This window comes from Podarcis vaucheri (genome assembly GCF_965113315.1).
Source record: "Podarcis vaucheri genome assembly, chromosome: 1".
Taxonomy (NCBI): domain Eukaryota; kingdom Metazoa; phylum Chordata; class Lepidosauria; order Squamata; family Lacertidae; genus Podarcis; species Podarcis vaucheri.
In genome coordinates, this window is record NC_138759.1 from 4,991,040 (window position 1) to 5,014,814 (window position 23,775).

At 48.8% G+C, this 23,775-nt stretch overlaps 1 protein-coding gene across 1 annotated transcript in view; it reads left to right on the forward strand.

Annotated features, from left to right (window-relative positions):
• NID2 (nidogen 2) overlaps positions 1–23,775 on the forward strand; it is an 82,356-nt gene that overhangs the window by 37,162 nt on the left and 21,419 nt on the right. The window contains exons 6-12 of the mRNA XM_082216577.1: positions 925–1,170; positions 3,424–3,624; positions 7,161–7,391; positions 14,322–14,465; positions 15,269–15,397; positions 20,437–20,580; positions 23,211–23,330. Coding sequence (XP_082072703.1) covers positions 925–1,170; positions 3,424–3,624; positions 7,161–7,391; positions 14,322–14,465; positions 15,269–15,397; positions 20,437–20,580; positions 23,211–23,330 — 1,215 coding nt within the window. The remainder of the gene's footprint in view (positions 1–924; positions 1,171–3,423; positions 3,625–7,160; positions 7,392–14,321; positions 14,466–15,268; positions 15,398–20,436; positions 20,581–23,210; positions 23,331–23,775) is intronic.

Sequence of the window (23,775 nt, forward strand, 5' to 3'; positions counted from 1 at the left end):
GTCAGGAAGTTCTTCCTAATGTTTAGGTGGAATCTTCTTTCTTGTAGTTTGGATCCATTGCTCCGTGTCCGCTTCTCTGGAGCAGCAGAAAACAACCTTTCTCCCTCCTCTATGTGACATCCTTTTATATATTTGAACATGGCTATCATATCACCCCTTAACCTCCTCTTCTACAGGCTAAACATGCCCAGCTCCCTTAGCCGTTCCTCATAAGGCATCGTTTCCAGGCCTTTGACCATTTTGGTTGCCCTCCTCTGGACACGTTCCAGTTTGTCAGTGTCCTTCTTGAACTGTGGTGCCCAGAACTGGACACAGAGCAGAATACAGTGGCACTATTACTTCCCTTGATCTAGATGCTATACTCCTATTGATGCAGCCGAGAATTGCATTGGCTTTTTTAGCTGACGTGTCACACTGTTGGCTCATGTCAAGTTTGTGGTCAACCAAGACTCCTAGAACCTTTTCACATGTACTGCTCTCAAGCCAGGTGTCACCCATCTTGTATTTGTGCCTCTCATTTTTTTTGCCCAAGTGCAATACTTTACATTTCTCCCTGTTGTGCTCTTGAATATCAGTTGATGGATATGTGTGCAGGTGCGCAGCCTGGGAGTCATTTTGGACTCACAGCTGTCCATGGAGGCGCAGGTCAATGTTCTTAATATTCTGTTGGCAGCCACCCAGTGTGGCTTGGACAACCCATTCAGATGGGTATAAATAAATAAATAAATAAATAAATAATAATAATAATAATAATTATTATTATTATTATTATTATTAATTTATCATGTTCTTAATATTCTGTTGGGAGCCGCCCAGTGTGGCTTGGGCAACCCAGTCAGATGGGCGGAGTACAAACAATAAAATGATGATGGTGGTGGTGGTGATGATTCTGCTTTGGCTAAAAGTCTCCTCTGGCTTTCTCAGGCGCTGCTCACCGTCTCAACGGCAAGGTGAGCGGAGACCTGCTGGTGGGCCGGACGCCGCTGCGCTTTGGAGAAGTGGACATGCATGCCTACATTGTCGGCAACGACGGGCGAGCCTACACGGCCATCAGCCACATCCCTCAGCCGGCCGCCAGGTCTCTGATGCCTCTGGCTCCCATCGGGGGATTTTTCGGCTGGCTTTTTGCTCTGGAGAAACCGGGCTACAAAAATGGCTTCAGGATCGCTGGTGAGTCCCCGGGGGGAACAGGCGAGGGTGGACGCCAGGGGCGGGGGAACTTCAAGCCTGGGGGGTGCCAGACCTCTCAACGCATCCCTCAGGCTTCTCCCCAGGCCACAACCCTCACTAACCCGGCCTTGCATCTTTTTTAAAAGCATAGAAACCACGTACCTACGGGACCGCCTCTCCTGGTATGCCCTGCAGAGGACCTTAAGGTCCACAAATGACAACATTTTGGAGGCCCCAAGTCGCAAGGTGGTTAGTTTGGTCTCAACTAGGGCCAGGGCCTTTTCAGCACTGGCCCCGACTTGGTGGAACGCTCTGTCACAAGAGACTAGGGCCCTGCGGGACTTGACATCTTTCCGCAGGGCCCGCAAGACGGAGCTGTTCTGCCTGGCCTTTGGTTTGGACTCGGTCTGACCCTTATGTTTCCCTCCCTTTACGGTTTTGATTTATGGGCTACTTTTAAAATGAGAGGGACATGGGTGGCACTGGGTTAAACCACAGAGCCTAGGACTTGCCGATCAGAAGGTCGGCGGTTCGAATCCCCGCGACGGGGTGAGCTCCCGTTGCTCGGTCCCTGCTCCTGCCAACCTAGCAGTTCAAAAGCACGTCAAAGTGCAAGTAGATAAATAGGTACCGCTCCGGCGGGAAGGTAAACGGCGTTTCTGTGCGCTGCTCTGGTTCGCCAGAAGAGGCTTAGTCCTGCTGGCCACATGACCCGGAAGCTGTAGGCCGGCTCCCTCGGCCAATAAAGCGAGATGAGCGCCACAACCCCAGAGTCGGTCACAACTGGACCTAATGGTCAGGGGTCCCTTTACCTTTAAAATGAGGCTGCATTTTAAATTGCATTTTAACCTGTATTTTAAAATGATTCCCTCCCCCCCCATTATGTTTTTATTGTGATTTTATTGGTGTTAGCCGCCCTGAGCCCACCTCTGGCAGGGGAGGGCAGGATATAAATAAAATTTATTATTATTATTATTATTTGCAACTAAAGGTAAAGGTAAAGGTAAAGGGACCCCTGACCATTAGGCCAGCATGACTAAGGCGCTTCTGGCGAACCAGGGCAGTGCATGGAAACGCCATTTACCTTCCCGCCGGAACGGTACCTATTTATCTACTTGCACTTTGAGGTGCTTTTGAACTGCTAGGTTGGCAGGAGCAGGGACCGAGCAACGGGAGCTCACCCTGTTGCGGGGATTCGAACTGCCAACCTTCTGATTGGCAAGTCTTAGGCTCTGTGGCTTAACCCACAGCGCCACCCTTGTCCCTATTTGCAACATATGAAGCAATAAAACCCAAACTCTTTTGCAGAAAGATAATAAAAGGCAATGTATCAAAACGAAAGAAAAACTGTCTCGAGCGCCGGTAGTCTGAGCGAGCTCCTTCTCTGCAGAACTTCTCAGGCGTTAAGTTCGACAGAGGGGTGGGAAATGGCAGCCTGGGATTTTGTGGCAGCCCCTAAAATAGTGGGGCTCTTTCCCCACAGTCTTGCACCCGGTACCTTCATTGTCTGCCTCTATCCTGTGCAAAAGACACACCTGTCTATCCTGGCAGTTAAGGTTGCTCTGCGTTTCAATTGACCTGGACTGCATTGCTTTTGTTGAACATTCTTTTAATAATTGTATAAGCTGTTTTGACTTGCATGGTTACATTGTACTGTGGAGAGTGTATTAACTTATGGTCTGTGTGTGTGGTTTGGGAGCTGCACGGTCAGGGGAAAAACAACGCTGTCCAGGGTTGTAAAGACTGCGGAGAGAATAACTGGGTGCACTCTTCCCACCTTGGATCAAATCTACGCTTCCAGGTGCCATAAGAAAGCTGCAGAGATAGCGCAGGATAGTGCGCACCCCGGAAATGATCTCTTTCAGCTTCTGCCTTCTGGAAGAAGGTACAGGGTTATAAAGGCCAGGACTAGCCGCTTGAGAAACAGTTTCCATCCAAATGCAGTTTTGGTTTTAAATGCAGTGTAAGGTAGTCTCTGTGGGAGTATATTGTATTCAATTATGGGATATCAGAGTTTTTAGGGGGCTGACCAGGCTGGGATAGTTGGGATAGCAGGCTTGTGAGTTTCTGAATGTCTGATGTAGATTTTTTAAATTCCGTTGTTCTGTATGGGACAATGACAATAAAGATTATCGTATCGTATGTTGCTGGCTATGTTGCCCCAGGTACCTTATGGCAAAAGGTGGGTAAGGAAGAGAATTTTAAAATAAATACAAATAAAATATTCTGGGTCTTTCCCTTTCCCCACAATAGGTGCTAAATTCACTCACCATTTTGAAGCCACTTTCTACCCTGGAGAGGAAAAGGTTTCGGTCAAGCAAACCGCCGACGGGCTGGATGCAGAGAATTACCTCAGCGTTCGGACTGAAATTCAAGGTCAGGTGCCCTACATCCCTGAGGATTTCACCGTCCACATTGCACCTTTCAAGGAGATCTACCACTACTCAGATTCAGGTATGGACGAGCCCGGGCTCAGTTTGTCCGTAAGAAGCTGTGTTGTGTTTTGCACTTTGCAAAATCGTCTTCCCCCCCCGCGAAGAGGAATCTATCAATTTCGTAAGCCGAGCATTCCAAAGTTCTTCAGCAGGAAAAAGACATAGTTTGGAGCAAAAAGTGTGTTCTGTGAAGAGTCTCATAACCAGCAAGACGGTCAGTCAGTAATAATAATAATAATAATAATAATAATAATAATAATAATAATAATTCAAATCCCCGCTTGGTCCTGAAGCCAGTCAGCGTAGGCAGGGCTGAGTTAGATGGATCAAGCGTGTATTGTATTTAATTATGGCGCTGTGGGTTAAACCACAGAGCCTAGGAGTTGCCGAACAGAAGGTCAGCGGTTCAAATCCTCGTGACGGGGTGAGCTCCCATTGCTCGGACCCTGCTCCTGCCAACCTAGCAGTTCGAAAGCACGTCAAAGTGCAAGTAGATAAATAGGTACCGCCCCAGCGGGAAGGTAAACGGTGTTTCCGTGCATTGCTCTGATTCACCAGAAGCGGCTTAGTCCTGCTGACCACATGACCTGGAAGCTGTACGCCGGCTCCCTCGGCCAGTAAAGCGAGATGAGCGCCGCAACCCCAGAGTTGGCCACGACTGGACCTAATGGTCAGGGGTCCCTTTACCTTTAACCAGGCTGGGAGAGCTGGGATAGCAGCCTTGTTGGTTTCTGAATGTCTGATGTAGATTTTCAATTTCATTGTTCTGTATGGGACAATGACAATAAAGATTATCGTATCGTATCCTATGTTCCTAGCTGGAGCTAGCACCCCATATTCTTCTAAATGTGTTTGTGGGAAGGGTGTTATTGATCTGTGTTGTTCTTGTTTGTGTTTTTATTGTGCATTTTACGTTTTGATCTTGCGTTTTTATGCTGCGAACCAGCCTGAGATCTACAGGTGAAGGGCTGTATGTAAATTTAAATACCGTATTTTTCGCTCTATAAGATGCACCTTTTCCCTCCTAAAAAGTAAGGGGAAATGTGTGTGCATCTTATGGAATGAATGCAGGCTGCGCAGCTATCCCAGAAGCCAGAACAGCTGTGCAGCGCTCCCTCTCCCTGTTCTAGCTTCTGGCTTAGCCCCTCAGTCCCTTCCCCCACCTCCCAGAAAATCCCCCCAAAGCCACGCTCCCTTTAAAGAGCCACGTGGAGCTTGTGTGCGGCTCTTGGGGGCTTTTCCCTGAGGAGGGAGAAGGGCAGCCCGTCACTGATTCCACGCGGCTTGTGAAAGGGAGCGCTGAGCAGAGACCGGGATGCAGACAGTCTCTGCTCAGCGCTCCCTTTAAAGAATATCATTTTTCTTGCATTCCCCCTCTAAAAAAATAGGTGCGTCTTATGGAGCGAAAAATACGGTAAATAAAACAATTCACCTCCTGGGCTCAAAAGGAAGCAATCTGTCATGTTAGCCTTTTCACTTAAGGTGGGCGGCAGCATCTTAGTATCTGTAACAATAAACACCCAAAACACCATAAAGTAAAGTCCGGGGGGGGGGGGGGAGGAAGGAAGGAAGGAAGGAAGGAAGGAAGGAAGGAAGGAAGGAAGGAAGGAAGGAAGGAAGGAATATATAGATATGAATGAACCACCATTAAATTGTTAAATTTTTTTTTTTTTAGAGCAAAACATATCAACGCCTGCTTTTTCTTTTTCTGTCATGCTGTCTGACATACTTCTGGGTGATTGCCATAACTGTCCCACTGAGATAGCTCAGTTGGTAGAGCATGAGACTCTTCATCTCAAGGTTGTGGGTTAGAATCCCACCTTGGGCAAAAGATTCCTGTAGGGGGTTGGACTTTGTTGTTGTTTAGTCGTTTAGTCGTGTCCGACTCTTCGTTGGACTAAATGGCCCTAAATGGCCCTTTCCAGTTCTACAATTCTATGATTCTGCAATGCACACCTGTTGAGGAGGCAGTGATTTTATCCGGAGCCTGTCCGGAGTTTTGGGCTGAGCTGCCACCAGTATGCTGTTGATGGATGGCCATCCTGACTCGGCCCCAGACACACTGATCAGATGTTTGGAAGCTGTGGCTGGATGGTTATGTGGGAGCCTGTTGAAGTTAAATCCTTCGAAGACAGAGGTCCTTTGGCTGGGTCGGGACGATATGGGATTGGGTGGGCAACTCCCATCTCTTGCGGGGGCGCAACTAGTGCTAGCACCGTCCATTAAGAGTTTGGGTGTAATCTTCGACACCTCCCTTTCCATGGAGGCGCAGATTGCAGCTATAACAAAGGCGGCATTTTTTCATCTCCGCCAAGCTAAGCAGTTGGCTCCTTACCTCTCTCGCCCTGACCTAGCCACTGTGATCCACGCGCCGGTCACCTCCAGACTGGATTATTGTAACTCGCTCTATGTGGGGCTGCCCTTGAGACTGACCCAGAAACTCCAGCGGGTGCAGAATGCCACGGCAAGACTCCTTACAGGGTCCTCGCTGCGAGATCACATTCATCCGGTGCTATACCAGCTGCACTGGCTCCCGGTGGAGTACAGGGTCAGGTTTAAGGTGCTGGTTTTGACCTTTAAAGCCCTATACGGCTTAGGACCCTCGTACCTACAGGACCGTCTCTCCTAGTATGTCCCACAGAGAAACTTACGGTCTTCAAATAAAAATCTTGGAGGTCCCAGGCCACAGATAGGTTAGGCTGGCCTCAACCAGAGCCAGGGCTTTTTTGGCTGTGGCTCCGATCTGGTGGAATGCTCTCTCACAAGGGACTAGGGCCCTGTGGGACTTGACATCTTTCCACAGGGTCTGCAAAACGGAGCTGTTCCACCAGGCCTTTGGCCAAGACACAGCCTGGCCCTCTCCTTTGGTAATTCTTCACAGAACTCTAGCCCAATGGTTGCATAGCTGTCAACTTACAGATTTGAAAATAAGGGACCAGCAGCCTTGAAAATAAGGGATCAGCAGCCAAAATAAGAGATTTTAGTCAACCAGCAGCCAAACGAAGCCTCAAGCAGTGGTTCCCACAGTGCAGCAACCCGGCAAAGGGGATGCAGCAAGGGAAACCACCGTCACCTCTCCGCTGGGAAGCGCTGAGCAAAGGCGAGTCCCCAGGCAACGCGGCCGATTTGATTGGCACAAGGCATGCAAGCTCCACCCCCCAGTCGTTCTTAGACTCCTTATTGGGCGAGCAACACAGCCAAGCAACACAGTTGGAGCCTTCCTCCTTCCTGGCCGGCAGTGAGGGAGGGAGAGGAGCTGCTTCCTTTGAAACCCGGGAAATTTAAGGGACATCATCAATAAGGGACAGCAGCGGGACACAGCGCTGGGATAAGGGACTTTCCCACCAAATAAGGGACGGTTGACAGCTATGAATGTTTGCCATCAATTTGATTTGAACTGATTTTATAATGAATTGATTTTAGAATGTTGTATATTTTACTGTTGTTAGCTGATCTGAGCCCGGCTTTGGCTGGGGAGGGCAGGATATAAATAAAATTTTATTATTATTATTTTCTAAGATGAACCCAGCACTCCCCCTTTCCTCTCTTCCCCAGTTGTGACGTCCACGTCCTATTGGGAGTATTCCCTTGTTTCCGGAAACGTCAGCCAAACCTTCTCTTACCGCCTGCACCAAAACATCACCTACCAAGAGTGCCGGCACGCCCATCACCGCAGGCTCTTCCCCACCACCCAGCAGCTGACCGTGGACCGCATCTTTGCCTTGTACAACGAGGAGGAGAGCGTGCTTCGCTATGCTGTCACCAACCAGATCGGACCCCTGGGAGGTACGTTGGCTTTAAAAGCGGGTCAGGCAGATTCACGGAAGAGGCAATATGCCGCCAGATGCCAGTTGCTGGCTTCTACCCAAATGCAATTCTGGTTTTAAACACAGTGTAAGGAGTCCCTGGGACGCGTGGTGCTGTGGACTAGGCACAGAGCCTAGGACTTGCCGATCAGAAAGTTGGCAGTTTGAATCCCTGCGACGGGGTGAGCTCCTGTCACTTGGTCCCAGCTCCTGCCAACCTAGCAGTTCAAAAGCACATCAAAGTGCAAGTAGATAGATAGGTACTGCTCCGGTGGGAAGGTAAACGGAGTTTCCGTGCGCTGCTCTGGTTCGCCAGAAGGGCTTAGTCATGCTGGCCACATGATCCAGAAGCTGTACGCCGGCTCCCTCGGCCAATAAAGCGAGATGAGCGCTGCAACCCCAGAGTCGGCCACGACTGGACCTAATGGTCAGGGGTCCCTTTACCTTTACTTTAAGGAGTCTCTATGGGAGTATATTGTATTTAAAAATTGGGTATCAGAGTTTTTAGGGGGCTAACCAGGTTGGGATATCTGGGATAGCAGGCTTGTTGGGTTTTGAAGGCTTTATGTAGATTTTTCAATTTCGATGTATGGGACAATGTATGGGACAATGACAATAAAGATTATCATATCGTATCATATCTGCACCGTTCCCAAACCACGTTTTCACTGAGTTGGCCACAGAGGACACTGCGGGGATGGGTTTTTGGGTGGTGGAGAATAATAATACAGTCATACCTCATGTTGCGTCCGCTTCATGTTACGTGCTTTCAGGTTGCGTCCTGCGGTGACCCGGAAGTACCGGAAAGGGTTACTTCCGGGTTTTGCCGCTCGCACATGCGCAGAAGTGGCAAATCACAACCCGCGCGTGTTGCACTCTTTTCATGTTGCGAACGGGCCTCTGGAACGGATCCCGTTTGCAACCAGAGGTACCACTGCAATAATAATATATTTATACCCCACCCATCTGGCTGGGTTTCCCCAGCCACTCTGGGCGGCTCCCAACAGAATATTAAAAACACGATAAAACATCAAACATTAAAAACTGATTGATACAGGGCTGCCTTCAAATGTCGTCTAAAAGTCGGATAGTTGTTCGTTTCCTTGACATCTGATGGGAGGGTGTTCCACAGGGCGGGAATGATAAAGCTGGTGCTTTTGTGCGCTTTTGCTTGCCCTCTCCTTCGTCTCCCGGGTTTTGCAAAACGCAACCTGCGAAAATGGCTATCCAACAGAGCAATCCTGGAGAATGGATGAGGCTTCTTCCTGGTAACGATGAAGTGATTTCAATGTTTGTGGGGCAAGAGGTATGAATTCCCATGGAGAGAGAGAGAGAGAGAGAGAGAGAGAGAGTGTTGGGGTGGTCTACTGCTTCATCTCCAGAAACAAAAGATGCAGTTTGTTGTTCTCCCTCCTCCTCTCCCTCCCTCTTTCCTTAAGCGCACAAATGAGTTCCAGATCTCGAGTTTGTAATCCAAGCGCTTTATAACCTGGTTGTAAAAATAGCCAGAGGAGGATGAAGCTGTTTGCACAACTGCAGGACCTGGGGAGATGGTTGGGAGGACAACCGGTCATCTGGGCCACGGCGAGAGGGACATACGAGCAACTTGCAAAGATTCTGGAAGGAGATGCAACAGTCCTGTTTTGCTTTCGTAACATCAGATGTGTGGTTCGTGTTGCAGGCTGGCTGAGATCCTGCCTGCGTGGTTTTCAGAGAGAGGCCCCCTTCGCTTTCGGGAGTTAACACATCTCCGAACATTCTGTGGCTGCGCCGAATCCCCGCGACAGAGTGAGCTCCCGTTGCTCGGTCCCTGCTCCTGCCCACCTAGAAGTTCAAAAGCACGTCAAAGTGCAAGTAGATAAATAGGTACCGCTCCGGCGGGAAGGTAAACGGCGTTTCCGTGCGCTGCTCTGGTTCGCCAGAAGCGGCTTAGTCATGCAGGTCACATGACCCGGAAGCTGTACGCCGGCTCCCTCAGCCAATAAAGTGAGATGAGCACCGCAACCCCAGAGTCGGTCACAACTGGACCTAATGGTCAGGGGTCCCTTTACCTTTTACATCGGGTGGTGAATACAGCACAAGATATTATGGGCTGTCCCATGAATCCGCTGGATGAAATAGCAGAAGAACGTTGCCTTAGGAGAGTGAGGAAAATTCTCAGGAATGATTCACACCCTGGCCGGCACTTTCTTGATCTCCTGCCCTCGGGGAGAAGATCTAGAAGCATGATTAGTCACACCAACAGGGTAAAGAACAGCTTCTATCCGTGGGCTGTTAGGCTGCTGAATGAAAAGATAACAACAGGGCAACTGTCAGTAAACGAGGGGAATTAAGACTAAGAGAGCTGAGTGGGGGGTGCTTGTGTAATCTCACTGTATACAAGTTGTACAAGTGACAACAAAGTCTTTCTAGTATTTCAATATCAATATATAGATATACATATATATGGAGTGCTCACTGGAAGAACAGATCCTGAAGCTGAGGCTCCAATACTTTGGCCACCTCATGAGAAGAGAAGACTCCCTGGAAAAGACCCTGATGTTGGGAAAGATGGAGGGCACAAGGAGAAGGGGACGACAGAGGACGAGATGGTGGGACAGTGTTCTCGAAGCTACCAGCATGAGTTTGACCAAGCTGCAGGAGGCAGTGGAAGACAGGAGTGCCTGGCGTGCTCTGGTCCAGGGGGTCACAAAGAGTCGGACACGACTAAACGACTAAACAACAACAATAGAGATATAGATATATATGGAGCAATCAATTATTTAAGTGTACATTGGCAGTCTGATGTGGTTTACCACTTCACTGAGAACTGGCTACCTGTCTCCCACACCTCTCCATTGAACTGGCTGCTAGTGATATTTGTAGTTGGAGCACTCTTGATCTGTGCTCTTTCGACCGGAAGGAGGGCACCATAGGAAGAGGAAAGAGCAAAAACAACTGCCCCTGGCTGCTGTTTGAGGTTTAAGGCCCACCTGGTTGAGCGTCCTGTTCCCATGGTGGCCAGACAGCTGCCCCAAAGCAGGACCTTTTTAAAAAAAACAATAAGTATTTAATCATTTTTTCGATACAAACAGCAACCGCAAAAGACACTACAACAGGAACCACAATAACAATAATAACACAATTTGACAATTCAGATTTAAATACACCAATATGCCTATGACTGCACCCTTTTAACAATATTTCCCCACTTCTCTCTCCTCCCCCCACTTCCCACACCATCCGCCTTATCGCTTAAATATTCGTTCCAGATTTCTTCATATTTATCCATTCTTAATTTGCGTCGACATTCATTCATATGTAGCTAATCAGTCCATATTATCAATCCATGTGCTCATTGGAATCTTTTTGCGGCTCTTCCAATTCATCAAAACAAGTTCTTTTTTTTTTTGCTTCTAATATAGCACGGTACATCTATATATTTTTTTGATCCCTTGAAATCTCCCATATTTCCGGAATATAATTTAGAATTAAATTCAATTCCCCTAAATAACAATTTCTTTTTTATTTACTGAGTGCCCCCTCCCTCTTCGGCACTTGTGATTCCTAGCAACTAGTATGGCCACTGGGCCCATCACCTCCTGGAAAATAAAAGGGGAAGAAATGGAGGCAGTGAGAGATTTTACTTTCTTGGGCTCCGTGATCACTGCAGATGGTGACAGCAGCCACGAAATTAAGAGACACCTGCTACTTGGGAGAAAAGCAATGACAAACCTAGACAGCATCTTAAAAAGCAGAGACATCACCTTGCCAACAAAGGTCTGTATAGTAAAAGCCATGGTTTTCCCAGTAGTGATGTATGGAAGTGAGAGCTGGACCATAAAGAAGGCTGATCGCCAAACAATTGATGCTTTTGAACTGTGGTGCTGGAGGAGACTCTTGAGAGTCCCATGGACTGCAAGAAGATCAGACCTCCCCATTCTGAAGGAAATCAGCCCTGAGTGCTCACTGGAAGGACAGCTCCTGAAGCTGAGGCTCCAATACTTTGGCCACCTCATGAGAAGAGATGACTCCCTGGAAAAGACCCTGATGTTGGGAGAGATGGAGGGCACAAGGAGAAGGGGAGACAGAGGACGAGATGGTGGGACAGTGTTCTCGAAGCTACCAGCATGAGTTTGACCAAACTGCGGGAGGCAGTGGAAGACAGAAGTGCCTGGCATGCTCTGGTCCAGGGGGTCACAAAGAGTCGGACACGACTAAACGACTAAAGAACAACAACAGTATTTAAAGCAGACCCTGTGATGGCTAGATAATGCAAGGCTACCTTGCACGGTTGCTGTCAGAATAAAGTGAGGCCACGACATGTATACTCTCTTGAGAACATTGGAGGAAGGATATGATATAAATGTGGCACAGAAACCAAGCAGCCATTCCCCCTGCTCCCCCCAAAAAAAAAGAAATACAGGGGATGGCAGAGGGAGGGGTCTCAAGCTCTGAGTCTTCCTTACTTCCTTCTGCATCTTCTCTTTAAAACCTGTCCGTGTGAAGTCTGGCCAATAGCACCTGTGGAAGAATAAAATAACAACATTGGTGCAGAGGCGTTTAGCACAAAGACTCCTTTGTCACCGAATGGCACAGCTTTATATTACTTCCCCAGGTAAAAACGAAAATAGGAGACTCTCTGCACACTTATATTGGTTAACCTAAACAGTTTACCGCCTTCTATACAGTCAACCGGGATAAGAAATTAGGTTATTTGTTTGTTGTTTTGCATGCATTGCCTGAACACCAGCTTCTTGGTTTGGATATCTCATTATGTGATGTTGAACAAAATTAATAAAAATTAATGTAAGCTGTACTACCACCGAGACCACATAACACCGGTCTTGAAAGATGTATGTTGACCCGGAAACTACAACTAATCCAGAATGCGGCATCTAGACTGGTGACTGGGAGCGGCTGCCAAAACCACACAACACCAGTCTTGAAAGACCAACATTGGCTCCCAGTATGTTTCCGAGCAGAATTCAAAGTGTTGGTGCTGACCTTTAAAGCCCTAAATGGCCTCGGCCCACTATACCTGAAGGAGCATACCCACCCCCCATCGTTCTGCCCGGAAACTGAGGTCCAGCTCCGAGGGCCTTCTGGCGGTTCCCTCCCTGCAAGATGTGAGGTTACAGGGAACCAAGCAGAGGGCCTTCTCGGTGGTGGCACCTGCCCTGTGGAACGCCCTCCCATTAGATGTCAAGGGCATAAACAACTATCTGACTTTTAGAACAGTGTTTCCCAACCAGATGTTGCCTGGTGTGCCGCGGGAAAAATTAAAAAATGCGAAAGATTTTTTTTTAAAGTCAAATTTTCGATTGGGGCGCCGTCACTAGATGACCCCTGGGGTTCCCTCCCTCCCTCCCGCTCTGCACCTCCCCCCTCCTCCTCCTCCGGGGAGGCCCTTCCTGGCTCTCGGCCAAGGCTTGGCGGCTGCCACTCACTCACTCGCTCGCCCACCCGTCCCTCCATCCCTGCACCCGGCCTCTCCCCCTCCATCCCCGGCGCGGGGGCTGCCGGGATCCGTAGTCCCCTCGCCCTTGGGTTCCGCGCCCGCGCGGGGTGCGCGAACTACGTTTCCCAGCGGGGCCGGGCGTTTTGTTTGAAGCGCTCTTCTCCCGGCCATGGAATGAGCGCAGCGGCAGCGGCCGGGCGGGCAGGGGCTCTTCCGCGCAGACCCTGCGCAGCCTGCCTGCGCCCCCGCGGAGATCGGGCGGCAGGATGGAGCCCGGGGATCCCCGCGGAGGCGGAGCGGCGGAGGCGGAGGCTGCCCCCCAGGTAGGGCTGCGTCGGGGGGGGGTGTTATTTTTGCAATGCTGCATCCGCGCCGGAGGGGACGCATCGGACCGCGGGGAGACCCCTTGGCGGGCGTGCAAGGCAATGCATGCGTGCAGGCGTTGCATGGAGTGCAGTGCAATGCAATGGCAACGCGGCGCCCTGCATGCATGCATGCAACTTCCACCGGCGCTCCGGACTTGGCAGGTGAGGGGGGTTCCAGTGGGCGGCAGAGAGAGCCGGGAGGGCGAAGGGGAGCCGGGGGGAGCAGCGCTGCTCCCCGAGCCGAGCCCGGGGGGAAACTTCGGCGTCGTTGCGCCGGGTGTTGGAAGCGGAGGCTGGCGGGGGCCCCTCACCTGCAAAACCTGGTCGCCTCTCATATATTTCGTGCATTGCATTCATCGCCCGCTTTCTCCTCCAAGGAGCTCCCGGGGGCGCGCGTGGTTCTCCCCGTGTTATCCTCGCAACAACAGCCCTGCGAGGTGGGTCAGGCGAGTGGCCCAAGGGAGCACCCAGGGATTGTCCTGGCCAGGTGGGGTGATTTGAACCCTGCTCTCTGCCCGGTCTTCGTCCTCATTTAGCCCCCACATGTGCATGACTGTGCATGACTGAGGTTTCCCCCCCTCGTCTTGGCTATGGTGTGAGTCTGTGCTGTTAATAATAATAATAATAATAATAATAATAATTTATTATTTATACCCCGCCCATCTGGCTGGGCCTCCCCAGCCACTCTGGGCGGCTTCCATAAAAACCAAAAATACAATAAATGGGGTTCTGCCTTCGGAGAAGATGAGCCAGCCCTCAAGGAGGTGATTATGTAATTTGCTAGCAATTCATGTCCCTCCCGGCGTGACGCTGCGCGCTGACGTCACGGGGCTGTAATGGTGGTGTGCCTCGAGATTTTTTTCATGAAACAAGTGTGCCTTTGCCCAAAAAAGGTTGGGAAACACTGTTTTAGAAGACATCTGAAGGCAACTCTGTTTAGGGAAGTTGTTAATGACTGATGTTTTAATGTATTTGTAGTCTTTTGTTGGAAGTTGCCCAGAGTGGCTGGGGAAACTCGGCCAGATGGGCGGGGTAGAAATAATAAATTATTATTATTATTATTACTAAAAAAATGTGCACATTCTCCTTTTCTTGTCACCTGTAGAGGATTCTGGGACAGTCACCTTGAACCCCTGCTACGATGGCACGCACTCATGCGACACAACAGCCCGCTGCCAGCCAGGGTCTGGTCTGGATTACAGCTGCGAGTGCTCTGCCGGATATTGGGGCGATGGCAAGGAATGTGCAGGTGAGCATTGCTGCTGTTACTATTACTCCAACCTTGACCTCCCACTTTTCCCATCAAGGCACTAAAGGCAATGCCCGTCACTCTCCCCTCTGCGTCTTACCTTCACAACGACTCTGTGAGGGAGACTGGGCTGAGAGATAGTGACTGCCACAAGGGCACCCAGTGAGCCTAAAAGGCCAAGTGGTGATTCCAAGAGTCAGGACAGATAATAAGAAGGATTTATGTAGTGCGGAGTTAAACTGTGGAACTCCTGGCCACTGGAGCATAGCTGTCAACGTTTTCCCTTTATAAAGGGAAATTCCCTTATTCTGAATAGGATTCCTTGCAAGAAAAGGGAAACGTTGACAGCTATGCACTGGAGGCAGGCATGACCACCAAGCTAGAAGTACTGTAGTTAATTTGTGAATGTTCTCCCTATATAAAAATATATCAATCTATGCGTCTTACCATTACGCCAAGGAGCTGGGGGTGGTGTCGAAGGATGGGAACTTCTGCCCCCGCAGTTAGAGTGATTTGAAGCCAATCTGTGCGTGTTTAGCACGCTTAAGAGGTTAAGCCTTGGAACTTTGTTTTCCCTGGAAAACATCTGGATCCGTTTGGCTCTGGTGGTGTTTTTGTAGCTGGATGGGGGAATGAACGTCCCGGCCGGAATGAGCAATGGGGAGGGGGGGCCGGGGGGGGCAGAGGGCTGGGGAGTTGGCGGCTATGCAGCTGATAATGTGAAATGATGCCGGAACCGCCTGGAAGAATCGACCCGAGCGTTTTTCTCCCCATTCATCCTGCCCCCCTCTCCTCCTCCTCAGATGTCAACGAATGCCAAGAGGGCCGCAGTAGGTGCAGCCCGGAGTCCGTCTGCGTCAACACGCCCGGCAGCTACCGGTGTGAGTGCCCCAGTGGATACCAGATCGCAGGGGACCGGGCCACTTGTGTAGGTAAGGGGCTAGTCCCTGGTGAGGAAGGCGTGTCCTCAACGAGGGAGGCGCAAACTCCGAAATATGGGCAGTAAGCGATGGGGAGAAGGACGCATTGGGCGACTGTGGACAGTGGCATCCCTCGACTTAGCCGTGGTTGGCATTCTGCGCCATCAAAGATGCTCCTTTTGCCATTAAAGGGGGAAAAGAGAATTTGGAAGCTGCCTTATACAGTCATACCACGTGTTGCGTTAGGTTCATGTTGCGTCTTTTCAGCTTGCGAACGATGCAAACCCGGAAGTGCATACTTCTGGGTTTTGCCGCATGAGCATGCACGGAAGCGTTCTGCTCACTGCGTGTATGTGCAAAAGCAATCTGTGTGCTTTGTGCATGCACAGAAGCACTCAATCGCACGGTGCACATGCACGGAAGAGGCGGACTTTTCGGGGTGCGAACGGCACCCCAAAACGGATCGTGTCCACAACTAAAGGTACCACTGTACTTTTGTTCTTTGGCACTCCCGCTGGTGCCACATAATCTCCATTTTCTGCATTTTTTGTCTGGATCGTTTAGTGTGTCAACTTTGGAAGTCCCGGCCTGTTGAGACCACGCAGGCGTCTTCCCTTTACTCTTTTCGGCGCCCGCTAAAAACATTCCTGCTGAGACAAGCTCCCCTCCCCCGGAAGCTTAGAAAGTTAATGTGGGTTTTAGTCTTTTCATTTTTGTATGTATGGCTGTACAGTGGTACCTCGGGTTACATACGCTTCAGGTTACAGACTCCGCTAACCCAGAAATATTACCTCGGGTTAAGAACTTTGCTTCAGGATGGGAACAGAAATCGTGCGGCGGCGGCAGGAGGCCCCATTAGCTAAAGTGGTGCTTCAGGTTAAGAACAGTTTCAGGTTAAAAACGGACCTCTGGAACAAATTAAGTACGTAACCAGAGGTACCACTGTACAGTGGTACCTCGGGTTACATACGCTTCAGGTTACATACGCTTCAGGTTACAGCCTCCGCTAACCCAGAAATAGTGCTTCAGGTTAAGAACTTTGCTTCAGGTTGAGAACAGATATCGTGCTCTGGCGGCACGGCAGCAGCAGGAGGCCCCATTAGCGAAAGTGGTGCTTCAGGTTAAGAACAGTTTCAGGTTAAGTACGGACCTCCGGAATGAATTAAGTACTTAACCCGAGGTACCACTGTAATTGTATTGATTTTCTGGTTTTATCTTTTTACAAACGGCATTGAGGTTTTTTTGTTTGTTTGTTTTGTTTAACGAACAAGCAGTATATGATTTTTTATGGAATGAATAAGAAAACAATCCAGTTCAGTACTGGCTGCTCGGACTGGCAGCAGTTCTCTGGGAACTCTAGGAGACAAGGCCTCTGTCCCCATTGCTTGCTCTCTGGGTTCTTGCAAACTTGGTTTCTATCGCTGAGCTGCCAAGAAATCGTTTTGCTTATTCTTGCTCAAGAGAGCCTCCTGACGGATCCTGCCCCTTGTGGATTAGTGTGAGGGGGGCTGTCGTTTTGGATTTGCGTCGCAGGTTCCCGAAATGTCTCGAGCCAGACTGCCCAGCTGGAGTCCTCCTTTGACCCCTTATTTCATGTACACTTGTGTGTCTTCTGCACAAGTCTTCTCTTGGCTTCAGTCTGGGGAGGAGCTGGTTTGCGTTGCTCTGGGTGGACAGCGCACGTCCGGGCTCTGCTTTGTCTCAGAAAAGGAACAGTTGCCTGCAGTTCTCCTGCTGTTTAGCTACCACCACCCCTTTCCGTTTTTCTGCAATGGGATTTTCTCTGTTGGCACCTCTGTTGAATGCACCTGTAAATTCACTTTAAAGGTAAAGGGACCCCTGACCATTAGGTCCAGTCGTGGCCGACTCTGGGGTTGTGGCGCTCATCTCGCTTTACTGACTGAGGGAGCCGGCTTACAGCTTCCGGGTCGTGTGGCCAGCATGACTAAGCTGCTTCTGGCGAACCAGAGCAGCGCACGGAAACGCCGTTTACCTTCCCGCTGGAGTGGTACCTATTTATCTACTTGCACTGGCATGCTTTTGAACTGCTTGGTTGGCAGGAGCAGGGACCAAGCAATGGGAGCTCACTCTGTCGCGGGGATTTGAACCGCCAACCATCTGATCAGCAAGTCCTAGGCTCTGTGGTTTAACCCACAGCGCCACCTGCGTCCCTAAAGTGCAAATTCACTTTATTGTGATGATTACTGTATTTTTCGCTCTATAAGACGCACTTTTCCCCTCCTAAAAAGTAAGGGGAAATGTGTGTGCGTCTTATGCAGAGAATGCAGGCTGCGCAGCTTTCACCGAAGCCAGGAGAGTGAGAGGGATCGGTGGCTATTGGAACACTCTCCCTGCCTTGAAGAGGTTTGGCATGGCTATCCCAGAAGCCAGAACAGCAAGAGGGATCACTGCTTTCCCTCCCTGCGCAGCGCCCCTTCAGCAAAGCGGGAGGAGAAACTGAGCCCCTCCCATTTCTCTTCCCGCTTTGCTGGAGAGGCGCTGCGCAGAGAGGGAGAGAATATTTTTTTCTTGTTCTCCTCCTCTAAAACTAGGTGCGTCTTATGGTCGGGTGCGTCTTATAGAGCGAAAAATATGGTATTTGTATACCGTCCTCCGTCTGCAGATCTTAGGGCGTTCAGAACACACAAAAATACAGTGGTGCCTTGCAAGACGAAAAGAATCCGTTCTGTGATTCTCTTCGTCTAGCGGTTTTTTCGTCTTGTGAAGCAAGCCCATTGACGGATTAGCGGATTAGCGCTATTAGCCCTATTAGCGGCTTTTAGCAGCTTTTAGTGGCTTATCGGCTTATCGGATCAGCTGATAAGCGGCTTAGCGGCTTAGGAAAAGGGGGGGGGGAGGAAAAAAACCCCTGCAGGAACTCACAAGACATTTTCATCTTGCGAAGCAAGCCCATAGGAAATTCGTTTTGCGAAGCACCTCCAAAACGGAAAAATCTTTCGTCTAGCGAGTTTTCCGTCTTGCGAGGCATTCGTCTTGCGGGGCACCACTGTACAAGATAAAAAAACAACAACATATAGCCACCCGTCTCTGAAAGTGGCCTTGAGCTCCGTCATAGAATCATAGACTTGTAGAGTTGGAAGGGACCCTGAGGGGTCATCTAGCCCAACCCCCTGCAATGCAGGAATCTAAACTAAAGCACCCACGACAGATGGCCTCCTCGCTCTTCAGCATGGCAGTTATGGACTTTCTTTTTCCTCCACCCCAGGTGTGGCTGGCATGGTGAATTCCCCATCTTGTTGGACTCCAGCTCCCATCAGCCCTGACCATTGGTCCTGCTGGCTGGGGCTGATGGGAGTTGTAGTCTGACAGCTTCTGGAAGGTGCCAGGTTGGCTACCCCTGTTCAAATCCCTGTGCCCCGTTCTTTATTCCTGGAAATCACACGCTGATTTAGAACTTCAGCATCACCTGGTAGAGTAGCAGGTCCCTGATGAGCTATTTTTCTGCATGCAGGGAATGTTCAAAAGCGAATCCTCCCTGCAATGCCTGCCATCTGAAATGGTACAGGGCATTGTGAGGCACCTCTGTCAGTGTCCTCTTCTCTGATATAGGTGCTTCTTCCACCCACAAGAGAATCCCAGGGCCGCTTATAAATACTTAAAAATAAAATAAAATTCTGGGGCTGGATTCTGTAACCTGCATTTATTATGCAAATTGATAATCTCTGCACCGTTTACCTTAAGTTGCAATATTTTGCTATTTTTATCTTTCTTTTGCAGTTTTGGTTAATTGTGAGGAAAGGCTGAGGGAGCTATTTGGTGCAATGAGCCACTGGGCATTTTGTTGAGAAGGCTTAGTGCATGCACTTTCAGAGATAAGCTACCACCTTGATTGTTTCCCCACCCCCTAAGGATAGCAGAATTTCTCAGGAAGCTGAATTCCACAGGCAATAACCATATTCTGTGAGACCTCTGTGCTCTTGTTTATTATGGTCTGCGCACAGTCCTCATCATTGCCTAACTTGTTTCTTGAGGGGGAAGTCTTGGGAATGTCAGCCTTTGCAGGCGTAACAAATACCACAGTCTCTGGAACCTCTTTTTTCCCAGGCTTCTGCTGACATCAGTTGGAAAATTTGACTTTGGGGGTTTTTCCGGCATGGTATCAATTAACTCTCCATTTGCAGCTACAGCTAGCTGTGAAGGAAAGCAAGCAGTGGAATGGTGTTAATCTGGAAAAGAAAGAAGCTTGGAGAGTCTTTGTTGACTTCTCGGCTTCTGAGATTTTATTGGATACGGCACTCCTGAATTTGGCCATAAGGACTACAAACGTAACTTTTTAAAAGCAAAAATAAATGCTGAATTCAGCACCAGATTTCTATGCTTTTGCAACTGCGGAGAGCAGCCCTGTGGGATGTCCTGAAATCCTGAGAAAAGTTAGCACAGCAACCTGGGGGACACACACACAAGGTTTCCCATCCTTTCACTCTGTTGCAGAGCAAACCGGAGCCAGATTCCTCTTGTGTGTTCCAATCGCATCATACACGCATTTAACTTGCGCAATTTCAACCACACGCAGTTGAAATTCTGCCAGTGAAATTGTGTTGGTCCCGGGGAGGGTTACCGTGCGGCGTGGTCTGAGTCCGGTCTTAGGTTGAGGGTTTGGAGGCTGTCTGTCAAAGCTGTAGCTGGGTCCAAGGCAGGGAGTCGGGTGAGGTCAGGAACTCTGGCAGAAGAGCAGGACAGGGTGCAGGCAGGAACAGGCTACCAACAATGTTGCTCCCGCTTGTTTAGGAATGTTGCTCTCGCTTGTTCAGGAAAGAAAATAACATATGTTGGAGATGTAAGGAAAAGGAAGGAACATTTTCTCATATGTGGTGGGAATGCAAATGCATTTAAAAATATTGGGAAATGATATACAATGAATTGAAAAAAATGTTTAAAATGCATTTTGTTAAACACCTGACGACTTTTTGTTAGGTATCTCAAATCAAGAGCTACCAAAAGAAAAATGGACATTATTTAGGTATGCGACAACAGCGGCAAGAATCTTGATTGCACAATAAGAGCTGACTCCCGATTTCATTCCTTTGCAGCCGTTGCCCCACCATCCGACCCCTGCACAGACGGCACTCACACCTGCGCCCCGTCCGACCAGGCGCGATGCGTCTACCACGGAGGGGGTTCGTTCAGCTGTGTGTGCCTCACTGGTTACACAGGCAATGGGCACAACTGCACAGGTAAGTGGAAGAAGAGGTTTGCCTTGGGCTTTGCCTTGTCCTTTCTCGGTGATTCCGAGACCATTAGGAAATTGGTCTGGTCCTCTGGAACTCTCCCCCACTAGAGATTCAGCGGACGCTTTAAGAACCTGCTGAAAACTTTTCTTTCCCCCCAGGCCTATGCAGCTAATTAAGGATACATCCTCCCACATTAGTTAATGGATGTCCATTTTTCTTTCATTATGGTTTTGTGCTTTTATTGCTAAAAACCACTTAGATATACTCACTGTGACACAGGAGTATGCAAACAAACCAATAAACAAAATTAAATGGTACAGATGGCGCAGAACTGGAACAGCAATCACACTTGAGATTAGAATTACGACCTCGAATGATTAGGAAATCGATGATTTCAACACAATTCCGTTTAAACACGTTCTTGCAAAGTATCTCAGCTTTGTAAAATCGACGACAATTCCCATCCTTCACGAGTTTGCCAGAAAAATGACACATTGAGGTTTTGCTTATTTATATATTTATTTGGAAATAGAAGATCTCAGGTGATTAAACTGCAGGCAGAGCCCTAACAGTTCATGGCCACGGCGTTTGTGAAAAGTGCACCTTGCGTTTTTTCTCTTGTGTGGGAAAATGGTCTAAAAACCTGTTCCTTTTCCTATCAATCTGAACGGGATGTGCTTTAAAATGATGCCTCGTTCATCTCTCTCTCTCTCTTTCTCTCTCTCCCTACTCTAACTCATCATCACTTATTACCTTCTCAATAATATTAGTTTGAGAGTCCATTATTGCCTCTCGGACTTGATGTTTGAAACTTTGAGTCAGTTTCCCCCCTGTACCACTTTTGGAACAAGAGAGCATTTGTCACAGAGCCACGTCAGAGCAGGGCTTAGTGGATTTTCGGCTCTGGAGATTTTAGGGGCTCAAGATATTTCTTTCGCCTTTGCTTCTGACGCCAAACTCCCAGGAAGGGAACACCTGCCTTCTCAAGCATGTGTAAAATTTATATACTGACTATTTACCGCCCCCCCAAAGCACTAACCCAATAATAAAGGTAAAGGGACCCCTGACCATTAGGTCCAGTCATGGCCGACTCTGGGGTTGTGGTGCTCATCTCGCTTTATTGGCTGAGGGAGCCGGCGTACAGCTTCCGGGTCATGTGGCCAGCATGACAAAGCCGCTTCTGGCGAACCAGAGCAGCTCACGGAAATGCCGTTTACCTTCCCGCCGGAGCGGAACCTATTTATCTACTTACACTTTTGTGCTTTCAAACTGCTAGGTTGGCAGGAGCAGGGACCGAGCAACGGGAGCTCACCCCATCGCGGGGATTCGAACCGCCGACTTTCTGATCAGCAAGTCCTAGGCTCTGTGGTTTAACCCACAGCACCACCCGTGTCCCAACCCAATAATACCCCCCCCAAAAGAGCCACATTTTGAAGGGTATGGGATGTTGATCAGGTCAACCAAAAAAGGGAACGTTTTTGCCTGGTGCCTAAAGGTGTATAATGAAGGCGCCAGGCGAACTTCCCTGGGGAGAGCTTTCCACAGACGGGGAGCCACTGCAGAGAAGGCCCCGTTCTCGTGTTGCCACCCTCCGGACCTCTTGAGGAGGAGGCACACAAACAAAGGCCTGGGAAGATGCTCTTAGGGTCTGGGTAGGTTCATATAGAAAGAGGTGGTCCTTGAGATATTGGGGTCCAAAAACCAAAACCAGCACTTTGAATTGGGCCCAGAAACTAATTGGTAGCCAGCGCAGTCGGTCCAGGATCGGTGCAATATGCTCAAACCATCTTGCTCCGGTGAGCAACCTGGCTGCTGAACTCTGCACCAGCTGAAGTTTCCAAACGGTCTTCAGAGGCAGCCCTACGTATAACGCATTGCAGTAATCTAACCTTGAGGTTACCAGAGCATAGACAACAGTACCACCTTAAAGACCAACTAAGTTAGTTCTTGGTATGAGCTTTCGTGTGCATGCACACTTCTTCAGATACCGTGTGCATGTGTGCATGCACACGAAAGCTCATACCAATAACTGCAGAAATATGGTAAAATTTTTGAATGTTAAGGACACTGAAATGAGTTGTAGGGGCTTTAGCAACAAAGTAAAATGTAAGATTGGATTAACAACAGATAAATTAATAGGATGTGAATTTGCTGAATCAATTTCTAAAAAGGGATAGAAGAACAGGAGACGTGAGGAAGTCGGGAAAATAAGTTAATTGAAGATGAGAAACTAAGAAAGAGGGAATTTTTGTTTTTTGTTACTATATGTGTTTTTATCTCTTTTTTCTTTTTCTTTTGATGTGTTCAATGTTTGTATTTTTGTATTGTACTGTTTTTTGTGATGTTGTATTTTCTTTGTATGCTTTTTTATTGTGAAAACTTAATAAAATATTTATATATATATAAAAAACTAACTTAGTTGGTCTTTAAGGTGCTACTGGAAGGGATTTTTTTATTTTGACTATGGCAGACCAACACGGCTGCCTATCTGTAAATAGACAACAGTAGTTAGACAGAAAATTCTTATTTTGCTCCCTTGGACCCCAATACGTCTTGGGACATGCCTGTGTCCAAACTACTTCCCAGGCTATTTATTCCCTGTATACTCCCAGTCTTTTCTTCCTCCTCCACAGATGTGGACGAATGTGCGGAGAGAAGGTGCCACCAGGCAGCCGATTGCTACAATTCTCCCGGCTCCTTCTCCTGCCGCTGTTTCGCTGGCTACGAAGGCGACGGCTTCCGCTGCTCTCCAGGTACGGCCTCAGGGGCCGGAGAACTGGCTCTGCTCGATTGTGATGTTTCAGCTGCCCAACCACCCAGCGCACTTCCGGTGGGGAGCTTGGCTGGAGGTCCTGAGGTCATGGCCGAGGCAGGTTTCCAGACTGAGAGCTACAATGCACATGGGATAAATGAGGAAGTCAGAAAGGGTTAAGGCCTCAATTTCTAGCCTGGTTCAAAAATAACATAAGAAGGTAAAAAGAGCTTGCTGTATCAGCCAGTGGCACATTCAGTCCAGCAGCCTGTTGTAATAATAATTTATAATAATGATGTATCTATTTATACCCCGCTCATCTGGCTGGGTTTCCTAACAGAATATTAAAAACATGATAAAACACCAAACATTAAAAACTTCCCTAAACAGGGTTGCCTTCAGATGTTTTCTAAAAGTCAGATACAGTGGTGCCCCGCAAGACGAAC